Source organism: Cebidichthys violaceus, unplaced genomic scaffold, assembly GCF_023349555.1.
Source record: "Cebidichthys violaceus isolate CVI_PGR_0920_01 unplaced genomic scaffold, fCebVio1.0.p SCAF_7, whole genome shotgun sequence".
In the NCBI taxonomy this organism is placed as follows: Eukaryota; Metazoa; Chordata; class Actinopteri; order Perciformes; family Stichaeidae; genus Cebidichthys; species Cebidichthys violaceus.
Genome location: NW_027176927.1, coordinates 4313426 through 4330625, shown reverse-complemented (window position 1 = coordinate 4330625; position 17200 = coordinate 4313426). Strand labels below are relative to the sequence as shown.

Below are 17200 nucleotides of genomic sequence, written 5' to 3'. Positions count from 1 at the left end.
CTCACACACTGTTGTGCATTCAGGATTTAAAAGGTAAGTCCAGCAGAACAAGTAACATATAAAATGAATTGAAGGGTTTTTTTCTGTTCGGAAGAGTAAAATATAAAAAGCTTTCTGCATGCACACATAGTTAAGAGGAGAAAGGGAATTATTGGGGCTAAATATAGCTTTATGTAGGCATTTATTTTAGTAAAAGATAGTGAAAGCTTTAGGGCCGTAGGGAAGGCCAAATGTGTCAAAAAGGAATATTGTTCTCAAGCTGTATTCTCTGTATCTAGCAGGCCGCGTGTTGGTTGATTTACTACAGCGGTATGAACCCAAAATAAACACATTTTGCTGCCATTTCATTGTAATAAACTGATACAAAAATGGATGCCGAAATAGCAGCAAACTGATGCAGATTCCTAAAAAATCTGAATTCCTGTTTTGTCGGGTCTGTCCGCAAGACAACAAGCATACAACTTCTAAAATGCTTGTTTTCTGAATGGAGTTTGGATCGATAAGTGCAAGACGAGCTAACATTGTAACTGCTCCATAACGTCATCTAGGCATAAATACTGCAGCAACATTATTGTATATACCTTACACAGTCTAGGCTTTTGAGACACTTTTGAGTCACACAAATGTCTTGCTCAAGTTGAAATATTGAAATATTTGTACTCTCGTCTTTGCATTAGTGGTTAACAAGAATATGACTGGGCTGTCTGTGTATAAGGTCCATTAATAAATCATCACCAGGAGCTACATTTCAGGTACGCCGCTGTAAACCGACTCGAAAACAAACTGACAAAAAGACAGTGGATGAGTACCAAGCTTTTTAGTCTAAATGGAGACATCCGTTTGCATTAATTTAGAAATCAAGGCCACATTATGTGTCATTGCAATGAATGTATTGCTTTGTTCAGTCAGTCAAAAAACAAACATTTTTAGATGCAGCAGTGCTTGCCACACTACCGAAAGAGGGAATTTGAATACTATAAGCCTTCTCTTGCTCTGCAGTTTGCATGTAAAGGCAACATATTGACAGACCATGTCATGGGTTACATGCTTAGTGTCCCTAAAACCTCTTCCCCACTACACAACCCACAACACCAACGAACATCTGGCTTTTGTCTTCAGTGGGAAAGGTTGAACACAAACTCTCCCATAACTAGACAATTGCTTTTAATTTTAAGTTATCGTGTATTGGTACACACATTAACGCTCCACTCAGTGTGGACATTGGAAAATAAGAATAAGTACTTTATTGAATGACATAAATATTTTGTTAAAAGATTTAACATAAATATGGTTTTAGTTATTAGCAATTAATCATTTGTTAATAAATACAATTATGCCATTGCCTCAGGACCATTCAACCAGAGTGGACAGAGCAGTAAATAATATCATGATCTAATATAAATAAGCACCAGCATATAGGTAAGCATCTCCATTAGGTGTATGATTAATATAAATACAGAATAATGCTGGTCCCAGATGTGCTCAGAAGTTATGCCTCAGCCTAATATAACCAATTGAATCTGCTACATCTGGCTCTGGGGACCTTTTCACTAATTTATGCTATTTTAGAGCCCGAACAACAGATGAAATATGAAAAATGAAAATGGTCATTAGTTGCAAACCCTAGTATTGACACATACCACAAGTCAAAATCAAATGTGTAGTATAGAGACTGAGGTTTATCTCTCTGACTATTGGGTTTTTGGGAAGGATTTAAATATATTTCAAGTGAAAAAGCCAGAAACCACCGTATACAACAGCAGACCGGCCTAAAGATACACAGCACAGCCCTGATCAGCTTTTTAACAGAAGAACTCCTCCTCCACTGTAAGACGTCTGGTGTAGAGATCAGGTGTCTCGCTGCTTCGTCTCTCACTCGCCATCATGCGTCTCCAAAAAGTTAATCCACTGTGGAATGTGTCTGCTTCAGACCCGAGACAGCCTGCCTCTGTGTACGCGTGTGTGTGCGCACTCATGACTCAGTTGTCTTTTTTACATTGTTTCATAACATTGTTTCTTTCATAATGTTTGTGGGAAGAGGAGTGGAATAAAAATCACAATAAAAGGCAGCATGTTATTCTCTTTAAACTCTGCTGAACACCGGAGCCTTGTTTGCCTTGAGCAGCCCTTGCTTTTTGGAGAGGGTTGGAAAAGTTCTGTCTTGTTCCCAGCCAAGGCTAGTGGGCACATGTGTACACACAACACACACACACACACACACACACACACACACACACACACACACACACACACACACTCTGTCTCCTGACGACTACCTGTTGCCTCCCACTCCTTTCTCTCTCCATCTCTCCCGCTCGCTTGCTCCAGCCCTGCTCTACCTGGTTCTGTTTGAGTCTGTGTTCCCGGCTTGAAAGGATTAATTGCCGTTTATGCTTTATTTTTTTGTTCTGTTCGTTTTCTGGGGTGTTATTTTTAGGCCTTAAGTGTCTGGTTGCTAGGAGACAGCGAGAGAGAGAGAGAGAGAGAGAGAGAGAGAGAGAGAGAGAGAGAGAGAGAGAGAGAGAGAGAGAGAGAGAGAGAGAGAGAGAGAGAGAGAGAGAGAGAGAGAGAGAGAGAGAGAGAGAGAGAGAGAGAGAGAGAGAGAGAGAGAGAGAGAGAGAGAGAGAGAGAGTTTGCGTTGTGAAGGCTGAATTACAAAATCATTCACGCACTGAGTCAGCACTGACACACACACACACACACAGATAAATATGCTCACACAGGGTGTTTGAGTCTGAAGCTGTTGTGGACTTGTTTTTCTGGTTCTTTGTGTCTTTTCGTCACGTCTGAGCTCCGTGTGTGTTGCTGTCGTTTATGTTTAGAGATTCTGGCTCTTCTGTCACGTGCACACTGGAGTGACTAGTTGCACATGGTCTGAGTGCATGCTCATTTGATTGAAAGACAGACAGAAAGAAAGAACAATCTCTTGAGTAGAAATAATAACTATTTCTTAGTAGACTGAGCGAGCTGTGTTTAATGTTCTCTCTGTATCGCCTGTTTTGGTTTTGATTCTTGCCAGATTTTCTACGTATATCTGAAATGACACGCATGGACACACACACACAGACACACAGGAAACAGATCTGTTGTTGTGGTGCATAACAGTCGCTAACATCCTGTCCCGCTCTAGTACCACATTCCAGGAAACCACCTCCCAAAAGTGCCACCTATCTCTCACTCACACATGCACACCTGACAGATATATATGGTTTGATTATGCCACATCTAATTTACGCCTGTGTGGCGAAGTCACCCTTTGACCCACAGACCTGACAAACACACTAGTGATAGTCCAACTGCGCAGTGTTGGTGATCACAGCTACATGCTCCATGGTCACATACTGCTATCAATATATGTTATCAAAAAACCATACGTCAGGGGGAAAAACATAATAGGGCTGCAGCTAACAATTCTTTGTATTATTGCTGAATAACTTGGTTGTTTTTTCAACTTTTCAATCACACGTTAGTCTAAATAATAACAGGAAATGGTCAAATTTGCCCATATTTAACTCCCGCGTTGACCTCTTTATTTGTTATTCCTCCAGCAGTCCAAAAACCCAAATATATTAGTTTCCCATCAAACTGTCACATTTGAAAAGCTGGAACCAGAAAATATTTGGCATTTTGGAAAATTAACCTGAAATGATCATATTCAGTCGATTTACTAATTGCTTGATGGAGTCATCGTTTAAGCTTGACTTTTGTGAGTTATAATTGTTTTCAACAACACACATCATAAAGATATTTACATAATGTTTATATATATATATATATATATATATATATATATATATATATATATATATATATATATATATATATATATATATATATATATATATATATATATATATGCGTCCCTACACACTGAGGTGTGTGCACACAGTCGAACACACTCTTCCTGGCAGTGGTGAGTGTCGGCAGTGTGTTGTTGAACCAGAGGTGAAGCGTCAACTGGCAGCTCACTGCCAAGCTGTTGGCTGTAGAAGTACATTAACAGCAGCGTGTGAGGTGGGCCGACGGAGCGAAAGAGAAGCGCGGCGCCTGTGGCCTGTAGCGTGGTCGTGTTACATCTGAACAGCTTTTCCCTAAAAGTAACTTTTGAAGAGAATCATGGGAAAAAAGGACCACATATTTCATCTTAAATCCAAAGACATAGAGCCACTTCCCTCACTATTTAAAGCCATGTTTCAATATTGGTGTGGCAAGCTAACTTTTTTACATTTTTATGTAAAGGTCAAACTTAACAAGATGATTTGCAATGTCTCTACGGAGCCAAATTTCAATTATTCGCACACATCCCCAAAAAACAATGTGCAGTGGAGACATTTGTTGTAAATGCTACAGCAAAAGAGGTGAAAACTTGTGTTGAGACATTTAACATCCCATAAAATGTTAACCATCATTGTCACCAGAAGAGGAAACTACCCAGTGTTTATAACACAACTGTTATTTAATACAGAGACAATTACACTAGCTATTCTCTGTGTATAAAGCTGCCATTAGGCTCTCACACTGTCAAATCCTGATCAGCCAGTGTAGTTTGTTGTCAACTAATGAAAAAATGTAAGTGTGTGTGTGTGTGTGTGTGTGTGTGTGTGTGTGTGTGTGTGTGTGTGTGTGTGTGTGTGTGTGTGTTGTGTCTAAGGAGAAGGGTGAATGTCCTGGGAGCAGTGCGTCACTTTGGTGAGAGTAAATATACCTAACGGCGCCCTGAGAGATAGCTGCAGGACTCTTCTCTCACTGACACAATATTATTCTGCTGTTCTTAACACACTCTGGGGATCACACACACACACACACACACACACACACACACACACACACTCTCTCACTCTCCCACCAGACGTGTTTATGAGCATGATTACACAGAGAAGAGTCCAGTTGTCCACAGCCCACCTGGGAGCACATCAGGTGCCTCAGGGCTTTATGCCTGTTTGTGCGTGGACAGTTTTTGTGTTTTGTTTTGTTCACATGGTGCTCGTCCTACATGCATTTGGGACTTTTGCTCTTTTAAACTTCCAGTTCCCGTGTGAAAAAGCTGGATGCGTGTGCGTGTGCGTGTGCGTGTGCGTGTGTGTGTGTGTGTGTGTGTGTGTGTGTGTGTGTGTGTGTGTGTGTGTGTGTGTGTGTGTGTGTGTGAGCTCCCAGGTGAAGAACAGCCTGTTTAGTGTACATGTTGCTATATAGTGTGTTGTCCTTTTTAGTCAGATACCACTTGGGTCCTCACAGCCTTAAATCAAGCCGGCACCACCGCTTTCAAAACCAGGCGACCACAATGTGATCAAATATTCACAGATTTAGTTTTACCTAACAGTTGGACCGTTAAACTTTTCAATCTTAATAGTCCCTGGTTGTTCTGCACATTTCGATCTATTTTACAAAACACGTGGCAAATGTTTCCGAGCAAGCAATAACTTTATTGATTCAGGCAGGCAGATGCTTATATTTCCTTTACTGCTGCTGCATTGATTGACCTAACAAGTGTACAGTCTATCAGTCGAGCATGAGACTAGATTTGGAATTCACATTTGGAGCTTGTTCGGGAAGAGAGGATCCCGATGGACGCTCTGGCTTTTCTTTTGCCTTTTTTTTTGCTCCTCCAGCTACAATTTCCTGGAAAAGACGTCTGGTGTGTTCACTGGAGGACAACCTTTACAGAGAGAGAGGAAGAGAGACAAAGTCTTACGTCATGTCCTTCTCATTCCCTGCCCCACTTGTTCCGTCATCTCCTCCTCCTCTTCCTCCTTCAGCCCTTCTGTACTTTCCCTCTTCTCCCCATCCATGTTGTGTGTCCTCTCACACTGTTGAACAATAACGTGTGTGTGTGTGTGTGTGTGTGTGTGTGTGTGTGTGTGTGTGTGTGTGTGTGTGTGTGTGTGTGTGTGTGTGTGTGTGTGTGTGTGTGTGTGGGGTGCTATTTTTGGCCCCTCCAAGGCCACAAAGCACTCTCTTCCTTCTAGCTCCTCTCTTTCTCTCTGCTGCTACATATGTGAGGAAGAGCCTATAGAACATGTAGACTGTGGGTGACCTCGAAGAATAGTTGAGCGGCCTCTTAGACTTACATATATTTCTGTGTCATGTTTGTTTAACCCCCCCACCCCCACCCCCCAGGTAGTTAGGTTAGGTAAGGGTCATGAATGCTCTTGGCTCCTATAAGAACAATTCCTTTCAGGGAATATATTCTCCATCTGGATTATTAACAACTCATTTCTCTTAGATATGTTTTCCAAACCAGTAAAATCTACAATCTGCATGTTACAATAAAGCTGATCACAAGCTTGTGTAACTAACCAAACAACTTGTTTACTTATTTATCATCATGTAACTCGAGTTCTGAGTAATTTAAATGAAACCACCGTGAAGTTCAAACAGAAACTAGAAACAGTCAACAGTTTTCCTATTCTTCTAATCTGCATCTCCACCAGACATTTCCACTGGTGGCCGCTTTAAACATCTGATTCTTCTTGAGTGGCAACAAGTCAATACAATAAAGTAACAATAAAGTAAATATAAAATCCAGATTTTAGTCGACTGCACCAATTGATATTATGAAACCACAAACTGAAACAATGAGTGGATTTACAGAAAATTCTACCGCATCTTTTTTCATTATTTCATATTTGATATGTGTAATACAATTTTGTTTTAAAAATGCCATTTTCCTGCTTCCAGTCCGTCAAATGTCCAAATTTGCTTGTTTGCTTTGATATAAAGTTGAATATTGAACAAGACATCATCTTTAGTTCTCGGGCAATTGTGATGAACACATTTCACTATTTTCTGACAGTTTGTAGACCAGACAATAAATAGGTTCATTGAGAAAATAATTAGCAGGTTAATCCATATAAAATCAATATTAATCAGTGTTAGTTGCAGCCCCATCTATACCTCTGCTGTTCAACAATCATCAGACATAGTATTTTTAAGAAATACATTTCGAGTTAAAAGTTCCAAATGATTCACCTTTCCCATCCTTGTGTTCCCTAACTTCTCTGTCACTCTCCTGTGTCCTCCTGTCTTTCTCTGTGTGTGTCTCACTCTCTCGTCTTCCTCGAGTATTGGCCTAATGAATCTTTAATGGACTTGGTGGGAAGAATCCAGACACTTTGGGATTGAGGCGTACAGGCTCTGATTACCCCTCCTCCTCTTTTCTCTCCCTCCTTTCACTCTTACTTTCTCTGTCTCACCCTCCAAGTCTTTTTATCATCCCTCCATCCCTCCCCTCCACCTCCCGGTCTTGTGTTTCTGTCTCCTCTCTTCCCCGAGCTCGGCGCTTCAGGCAGTTTCACTTATCCAGGCGGCTGTGACAAAGACGAGGCTGTGTGTGTACTTGCGTACGAATGCGCTACAGGCAAATACAGACTCTCTCAAGTTCTAGCACTTTTTACAGACTCTAAGAGCCGACAGTGACCTCACCCCCTTCACACACACACACACACACACGCACACACACACACACACACACACACACACACTTGCACCGGTCGTTTCCCACATCCACGCTAAAGCTGAGTTGGGTTAAAGTAGCACGGTGCTAGCCAACTGCCGCTAATGGCTGTTCAGAGGCCCTGCATAAAAATCCTGAGTCTGCAACTCCACTGTTAGTTTGGCACGGGCTTGTCAGCTGAGTTGCTGCTGAGTGGGAATCTCTCCTCCTCATCTCTTTTCTCACTCCACTACTTTGTCTGACTGCCCGTCTGTCTCTGCCTCCTTCCCATCAGCTCTCGCCCTCCTTGGCACTTCAGGCCCAGTCAGCCATGCGTCTGAGTCAAATAGATTATCAAAGTCCTTGTTGTATTCATCCAACAGTCCAAAAACACAAAGTTACTTAGTCAAAGGCACCCTGTGGGGCTTTCTGTATACAAACACTGTTTCTCTCCCAAATGCATTGTGTGTATACATTTCTCTCCTCGCAAAACATTTGCAAAGCTTGCATTGTTTACATCCATGTTTGCTCACTAGCAGCCGTCTTCTTACTCTCCTTTCCTGGTGTGTTGCTACATCTTTTGGTGTATCACAGCAACCAACTGTTGTTGTTGAATATCGGAAATTGGCAGCAGGGACATGTACCGTGTTGCCTGTGTGTCATAAACTCCACTGGATATCATATACCATCATATATATATATTAAAGAAAAGCAGCAAATCGTCAACTAAAATGTTTTAGGTTGTGTTTATGGGGATCAACTTGGGGTTCACTGTCTAGCTCGAGGTCACGTAGACATGCAGAGAGGAAGACCAGCTGTGGTTAAAGGACGATCAAAAAATGTAAGTTAGGGTTATGGACGATGGAAGCTGCAGTGACGCATCGAATGAATTATGAATTTGAAGAAATCGGACATGATCTTATGTGTAAATGTGTCGTAATGCAGCATCACACGGACAAATCTTCAACGGCATCTATTGAAGTTGACCAAGAAGTTTCCTCTTCGCCCAGCCGTAACACAGCACCCGGTCTCTACATCTCCTTGAGTCTTTCTCTCTCTCTTTCCTTTCTCTTCCACTTTTTTGCTTTCATCCCCCCCCACCACCACTGCTCACGCGGTGTGTGTGTGAGAGAGTGGAGGTCATTGTTGGACTGGTGAGTGGCGCACATAGCTGGAATAGCAGCAGTGCTGGAAGTCTGCTAGGGGCCTGCCACCAAGATCACACAGAGGAAAGGAGGCATCCGCACTCCCAGAGAGGAGGACGGGGGGGAGTGGGAGGGAGGAGGTGGAGGAGGGAGGGGGATAAGCAATCTGATCTGGATGACAACAGACTACCAGACGAGCTATGATCTCATCGCTCCCTTAACCTCCTCCTCCTCCTCCTCCTCCTTCCCTTCCCTCCATCCACCCCCTCTCTCCTCTCCCACTCTTGCTATTGTCTCTCTCTCTCTCTTCCCACTTTTGTTTCCCCCGATCTCCCTCCCCTGTTTCTTTTTCCTCTGACTTTCTTTCCTCTGATCTCCACTTGTCCTAGTGCTCACCCCATCTCATCTTGCCTTCTTCTCTTTCACTCTGACCCCCCCCCCTCTCTCTCCCTCCCCTTCATCCTCCTCCTTTTTGTCCCTTTTGCATCACTTTCTACCACCTGTCCCTCATTGTCCCAACACACACACACACACACACACACACACACACACACACACACACACACACACCTCTTGACGCACTTGCACTCTCTAGTGTCCCAGGCCAGAGATTAGGCGCACCCCTATCGTCAACCCTCCACACCAGTCTCTACATTATTGATGCCTTGTCTGTCTGTCTCTGTGTGTGTGTGTGTGTGTGTGTGTGTGTGTGTGTGTGTGTGTGTGTGTGTGTGTGTGTGTGTTGCGCATTTATGCTGTAATGGCTATCTGGTGTCTCCCCCGGGAGGCATGGGGGGGGGGGAGACACCAAAAAAGAGGGAGAGTGGAGGTCAGAGAGGTTAAGTGTGGTGGAGGGGGTTAGGACATGCTCTGCAGGCTCTTCTCTGCTGCTCCTCTCTCTCTTCTTCATAACCTAACTTCATACAGATCCCACACACACACATTCCAAAAATTCCCCGTAGAAATTCTCCGATTGGGTGTAGAAGACTGATGAAACAGATCAGAGTGTGTGTGATAGCTGATCCAGTGTGAGTCAGGACAGCTCAGCCTGGGTTGGACCCTAGAAGGACAAAGGCACCTGTTCTTGCTCTCAGCATTCCTCCAAACCTAATCCTCTCTCTCTCTCTCTCTCTCTCTCTCTCTCTCTCTCTCTCTCTCTCTCTCTCTCTCTCTCTCTCTCTCTCTCTCTCTCTTACATACATACATACATACATACATACACACACACACACACACACACACACACACACACACACACACACACACACACACTACATGCAATGTGCTAGCTTTTACATACAGCGTCATTTCAGGTATAGAATGTCCTCTTGCCAAGGTCAAAAAGATCACTACAGATGCTCACATTTGCACAAAGTCAAACTCTTAAAAGGCAGTGATATTGTTTTCTTAATATTTATCTGTTTTGAGCTTCGCTTGGTCAACTCCTGCTTTACATGCAGACGTGGGTGTGGGTGGTTATGTGTTATTGTTGGAGGCTCAACCAGGCCAATATGTTTATGATTGCCCCCGGTGTGTTCCTCTGTGATTGTAGCTCACTCAGGGATTTGATCATGCAACAAGTGTTTGTTTGAAAATGAGAGAGCAGGAGGAGGGTGGGAAGTGAAAAAGGAAATAAAACGACAGTGAGGGAGTGTTTCATTTTGCATGCTAACTGCTACCTACTTGTCTGGAAAGTCTGAGGACAATAACAAACACAGACGGCACAGTTTATGCCGTTTTCTACACCCATGGTCACTTCACACCTCACACATCGTGGTGTTTGTTATAAAGAACAATAATCTGTAGCTAAGCTGCCGACACAGACTGTTTGTTGATGGCCTCATCGGCCACATATTATCTGCAAAATATTCAGCACTGATAAAAAACTAATCCCGTCTGGAATTTGGAGATGGAAAACGTGTAGGCACATTGTTTGACTAATATTCAAAAAATCTTTAATTGAGTCACAAAATGATTCCTGAGTAGGTGGGACAACCGAGTGATTCATTGACCGTGCCTTGCAAATGCATCATTGTGATTGGAGGAAAACCACCAAGGAATAGCGGGGAGAAATTAGCCAGTATAGCTTTTCCTTTGCCTACTTCTAACATAACAACTGGAAACCAAAACGTGCCTGTTTCTGGTGGGTCTGCTACATAGAAATAAAACAAAGAAAAACAATTTTAAAGTTATTAACTCGAGTTTATGTTCGTACAGATTCATAAATGTCTGGCAGATGTGCTTTCAGCATTATTTAGTGTTATGCAACAGTGACTAAATGGTCTGAACAGGCCGGCGCAGCAGAGATTATCAGGGCTATCTATCTCTGCCTCAGATCCTGCAAATCCATTGACAAGCCTGCACATCCATAATCTGTTGATTTGGGCCTGTTTGTTTTCCAATTTCCAGCCCAGCCTGTCTCTTTTCGTCTGTGGCCGTTCACATGCGGTGCAGTTGCATGCGTTGCAAACACTGGTTTCATGCTAGCCTTGTATGTTTTTCACGCTTGTCTTGTATTTCATGACATCAGGCATTTTTATTCCAGGTAGTCAGTGTAATGTGGAGCTTAATAATAATATTTGCACCAAACATTATAGAATAATATCAGCTTGCATTACATTTCCTGCAAAACAACACTTCATCAGGGTGGATGCTATTTCTCTAACAGCTCCACCTCCTCACTTTGTGCATTTTTCCGCGCCGTGAGGATGACTGTTGATGGAATAAAATCCAGTCAAGGCTATATCTAGCTGAACATTATACTGTAATAGTCTATTTTGCTCGGTCGTGTCGAATTCTCTTGACCACCCAGGCAACAGAATGTTAGTGGGAGACTTGCATAAACATTTTCAAACACGAGTACTGGCACAGAAAGCTCTTTCTAACTTGTACATTTGGGCACACACACACACATGCTCATGCTAACAGTCGTACACCCACGCCCACAGTCTCGTTCTGTGTCTCTTACTCTGCGTTTCCTTCGAGCCGCGGGTGGAGAGACATGCAGGGACAGACAGGAGAGATGACTGGTCGTGTTGTTTTCCTCCAGTCGTAGGAAAGAGTGACTGCACGAGAGGAAAGAGGTGGAGGAGAGTTGGAAAGCTTTTTTTTTTTTCTCGTGTGCCGAACTGTTCCATGAAGCCCACTTACACTACAACTTTCAGTATTGTAGTTTCAGTGTGTGTGTGTTTCCTGTGAAGAGCTACTGTGGTAATGACAGTAGAATAATGCGGTTGAAACAAAACCTGTAGTTAACCTCTCCATTGAGCCATCTACATTTTTATTCACCGAGCATTTCTAGGTTGTTTTAGTAGAGACCCCTCGTGCAGTGAAACATTATAAAAGGGCCAAACATCTGGAAAGGGGTGAGACAGCCTAGCTGACCAAATAATTATTTTATGGTCACATAAATACACGTTAATGACAACAGCTGTGCTGTATAATCGGCTATATTGACATTTAAAATGCATAAACGCAGAAAAAGTGAGACAGAAAGTTGCCTTCATCAGACAAATCAAAGCCTCTGAAGCTTACTTCAGGCACACGAGGATGAAGTCTACATGCCTTTATTAGTTTACGGTATAAGTTAAAAAGTACACGCGTTCCCCCAGAGTCTTGAACCGGCCTCGGAGTTGTTATTTAAATTTTAGATGTCAATTTAATATGACGTGTGGCTAGTTGTTGACATTTACATATTTTTCTGCTTCTGTCGTCGGAAAATTGAACAAGTGTGAAATACTTATTTAATGGCAGCCCATAACTTTTACCTGTTAAGCAGCAGTCCTTCCCAAACTGCCTGCTGCAGTGATAAATCAATATTTTATAATTCAGACGTCATCTGTTCAAATAAACATAAATCCAGGTTAATGAATGTTTTCATCTTAACTTTACTGGCACACAGCCCCAGACCCTCACAGGGCTGGCTTATAACATCATTTTGGAAAAGTGCTGCCATTGTTTGTTTTACTTTTTTTACTTCTTCCTGCACTTAGTTTTGTTTCCAATGTTTTAAACTGTTTAATAAGAGAGAAATTGCATGACAATCATCCACAAAAAGTGCTCAAAGATTGACTGACTGGAGAGTGAAAGGAGAAACGCCCCGGAAGACTTGAAAGTAGTGAAGACAGCTACTCACCTGAAATCTACGACTGCAGTTATGTGTTGCGCTCCGGTGATGCACACTAACTCCCCCGCTCTCTCTATCTCTCTTTTACAGGGATCGCCTTCCCAGAATGGGCCTACAAGCCCGAGTCGAGCCCAGGGTCCAGGCAGATCCAGCTGTGGCACTTCATCCTGGAGCTACTCAGGAAAGAGGAGTATCACGACGTCATCGCGTGGCAGGGGGATTACGGCGAGTTCGTGATCAAAGACCCCGATGAAGTGGCGCGGCTGTGGGGGGCCAGGAAGTGTAAACCCCAAATGAACTACGACAAGCTGAGCAGGGCCCTCAGGTATGATGACGGAGAAACCTGCTGAATATGTTTGATTCTTTGTGTATCTGTATGTGGACATTTGTATTCATTCACAGTTATTTGCTCCTGTTCCTGACCTTTGAGAAAATACTCTAATACATAATAACTTTTATGGAAGAACTGGACTGACTGACTGACTGGCTACTGGCTCTCTGGATGTCTAATGTGATCTTTTTGGAGGGGAATGAGCCTGAAATAGTACCGTCTCTGGTTTCAACTAATGGACACGGGATGAAATTGCTCCTTTTCCAGATAATTCAAGCAGGACAGCCAGTGCCTTCCTCAGGCTTACTCAGCTGGGAAGAGGAACTGTTGATCTCCGCTAGGGATAATGTCGAGAGGTGGAAGGAAAACCTTAAAGAACTTGTAAGCCTGACTGTGAAGGGGGCACACTTGAATACCTTTATGCCTTTGGTTAACAGTATAGAGATGAGAGGAAGTGAGGAGAGAGAGAGATGGGGAAGGACGAGCAGCAAAAGTCCCGAAGTGAGACTCCCATCTACTGTGACCCTGGCTTTTGATTCCAGTTATAGCAGTGACCTGCTGGAAGCCTTTCATTCAGACACACAGACCCCGATAGCTTCCACTCTCTGGCTCTGTTTCACCCACACATGCATTAGTCATGGCTGCCAAGGCACTAATAGCACTTAACCAAGTCTATAATATGCGTAAATGTCATAAGAGTGACCCGGGCCACATGCCTTCACACGCTGTTGACCTGGACAAGTATAGCTACTCTTATGCTCCAAGTAGAGTTACAACACTGACCCATTTGGCAGGTCACACCTTTAGGATAAATCCACGGATGCCTGCTTAGTCGAGATGGTGTTTGACATTGTTTTGGTTGTGACCCTAGCTTCAAGTTCAAGTATACATATCGCATGAAAATATTAGATTTTATCACCACCAGTGTAGTCTTAGTCTTTGATACGATCACCCTCATTGATTGACTTCATCATTTGTTTTGGACCTCTGTTCCTCACTTTTTGGTACTTTGTTTTCGAGGGTCGCTTGAATCTGCTTTGATAACCGGGTTTGCTAGGTGAGCGGTGAATCAAATTGGACTAACATGTCAATAAAGCAAATCGCCTCAGGACCGACACAATAGTTGAGGCGTCCATAAAATGGATATAATATGAGCTACACAACAGATGCCTCTGAATTTATTTGTGCTTTTGGCTTCACGAGGAGACAGTGGGGGTCACGATTTAGTTTGATTATAGAAAGAAGATACATCTAATCAATCTTGTGATCCATACTGTAACACAATGACCTCTCTGCACTTTAGAGTTCAGTATCACTCATCCCTGGGGGGCTCTCCTCAGCTTAGGCCAGTTGTGGTAAGAAGAGCATCTCACTCACTGTGTTGTGTGGACCCGGTGAGATTAAGATAATGTCAGTTACAGATGGGATCCTATGGGAACTGAGGGAATTAACATGGACTACTAATGTGTGCCAGACACACATACACAATCAGACTTGGAGTCCAGATTTAGGATTCCTGAATGGATGAGGATACTCGTGGTCAAGCTGTGTATTTATAGCATGTCCATCCTCTAGAGCTGCGCCAGATTTGGAGCTTATAGGCTGCAGGAAGTGCGTATATGTATGTATGTATGTATGTATGTGTATATATATATATATATATATATATATATATATATATATACATACATACATACATACATACATACATACATACATACATACATACATACATATGTATATGTGTATATATATATATACGTATATATACATATATATATATATATATATATATGTATATACATATATATATATATATACGTATATATACATATATATATATATATATATATATATATATGTATATACATATATATATATATATATGTGTATATATGTATATATATATACATATGTGTATATGTATATATATATATATATATATATACATATGTGTATATGTATATATATGTGTGTGTGTGTGTGTGTGTATGTATGTATATATATATATATATATATATATGTATATATATATATATATATACATATATGTATATATGTATGTATATATATATATATATGTATATATATATATATGTATATATATATATATATGTATATATATATGTATATATATATATATATATATATGTATATGTATATATATATATATATGTATATATATATATGTGTATGTATCTATGTATATATATATATATATATGTGTGTGTATACATATATATGTATGTGTATATATATATATATATATAGTTGTGTATATATATATATATATATATATATATATATGTGTATATGTATATACAAAATTTTTCTAGTTTCCAACCTCGGCACTCTTGTGTCTTCATCCACCCTCCTACGGCCAGGTCGTCTCTCTTTCTTCCCGTAAATTGAGCAGAGTCACTTCAGGACAGTCACCAATACGTCCCACACATGCACTCACCTACGTCCACGCAGTCACTTGGTTTGACACCAGAGCTGTCGTCAGTCCTTCACCACAAGAGCCACTAGAAATGAAGCCTTGCACATCAATAGTAATGTGCCGACAGGAATAATGGCAGCAAAGACTGATGAAGTTATAAAGGAGGCACACAAACACATGTGTGAACGATAACAGTCCATCAGGCCACCTTGTGCCCTTCATATGGAGAAAACCTGGAGTCTGCTAACAATGGAGACCACAGTCGGCATGTGGCAATTACCAAACACACACATGCTCCCTTACTTGAAAAGGCGCGCCTGTTTTTGAAGTGTTCTTTTTTATCACTTAGCCTCGGTAATTATTATTTGTACCTCAATGATCTTATTCTTTCATGTCTGCCATGGAAATTCCCTTAATCAGCACTGCGTGCGTGTGTGTGTGTGTGTGTGTGTGCGTGCGTGCGTGCGTGCGTGCGTGCGTGCGTGTGTGTGTGCACACGCGTGGTGTGTGTTGGCTTTCCGTTGAGGGGACATAGCCTCCGTCCATGCGTCATCTCAGTCTGCCGCTCCCACGGCCGCTTTGAAATTCCCACTCCTGTTGAGAGGATTACACTCCCACTGTGTGCGTGTTTATCTGCATGTGGACATGCTTGATGTTGAAAGAGGCTGGACTAATATTTCATAGTTGTTGGGTTTTTTTTAATTCAGGGAATTCAGTAATTCAGTTTGTTGTTCTTTCTTGTTGTGAATCAAATGCATAAAAACAGAAGCATAGAAAGTCTGTTGCAGCTCCTTTGCTTGGATATTCAGGGCTATCTGACATGTTTGGTGCAAGCAATGAATGAAAGGAATGTCACAATCTTTTAACCATCGGCTGCATGTTTGGGACGAGGAAGTAAAACCTGCCCACAAATAAAAAAGGCCAAGCCTCCACCCCTCCTCCTGATTCCCTGCACCACCGTCTAGCTCTCATAAATGAGACCTGGTGCTGGTCCACAAACGAGAGCAGAGGTAGTTAAGCCTGTTGCCAATCAAGTCATTGCAGAGCGCTGGCTTAATGAGTGTAATCATGCTAAGAGGTCCCGGCTCCTTGAGACCTCCAGCCCCCCCCCCCCCCCCCCCCCCCCCCCCCCCCCCCCGTCCTCAAGTCAGCGGCCCGCATCGGCTCCAACACGGGGGTCAGAGGTCAGGGGGACTGCCGCACACAGCTGGCAAAGATTAACACAGCAGCACATGTGCACATTCACATGCACAAATGCACCATTGTACACAGACTTCTTGCCAATGCATGTTTGTAGTGTCCAACATTCATTTCAATGTGATCGGCCACCACAGCTGGAAAATTGCCACCACAGAAAAAACACTTAAATAGAATGATGGTTCCACAAGTTTCCTGGTTATGGTGATGCAGTAAATTTAGAACATTTAACCATTTATTGAGTGCTAAAACTACACGAGAACATACATCTAATACCCTAAGTGAATTGAAGGTAATATGGTAGAGTATGATGGTGTAAAGCCCTGAAATAAAGTCGGCATTGTAAACTGCTGCACTCAAACTCAAAACATCCTGCAGAGAATACTGCTGCGTATGCACACAGTGTTACTCACCTATCAGGCCGGTTTATAGGTCAGAAGGCCTCGCTCTACATCAGCGCGCCGTGTGGAAACACCCAGGGCCGGAGAGAAAGTGCAGAGGGAGCACCCAGGGACAGTACCACTGTATG

The 17200-nt window shown here is 42.3% G+C and overlaps 1 protein-coding gene across 1 annotated transcript in view; it reads left to right on the top strand.

Annotated features, from left to right (window-relative positions):
* Positions 1-17200, top strand: part of erfl3 (Ets2 repressor factor like 3) — a 43879-nt gene that overhangs the window by 16342 nt on the left and 10337 nt on the right. Inside the window, exon 2 of the mRNA XM_068735340.1 lies at positions 12794-13028. Coding sequence (XP_068591441.1) covers positions 12794-13028 — 235 coding nt within the window. The remainder of the gene's footprint in view (positions 1-12793; positions 13029-17200) is intronic.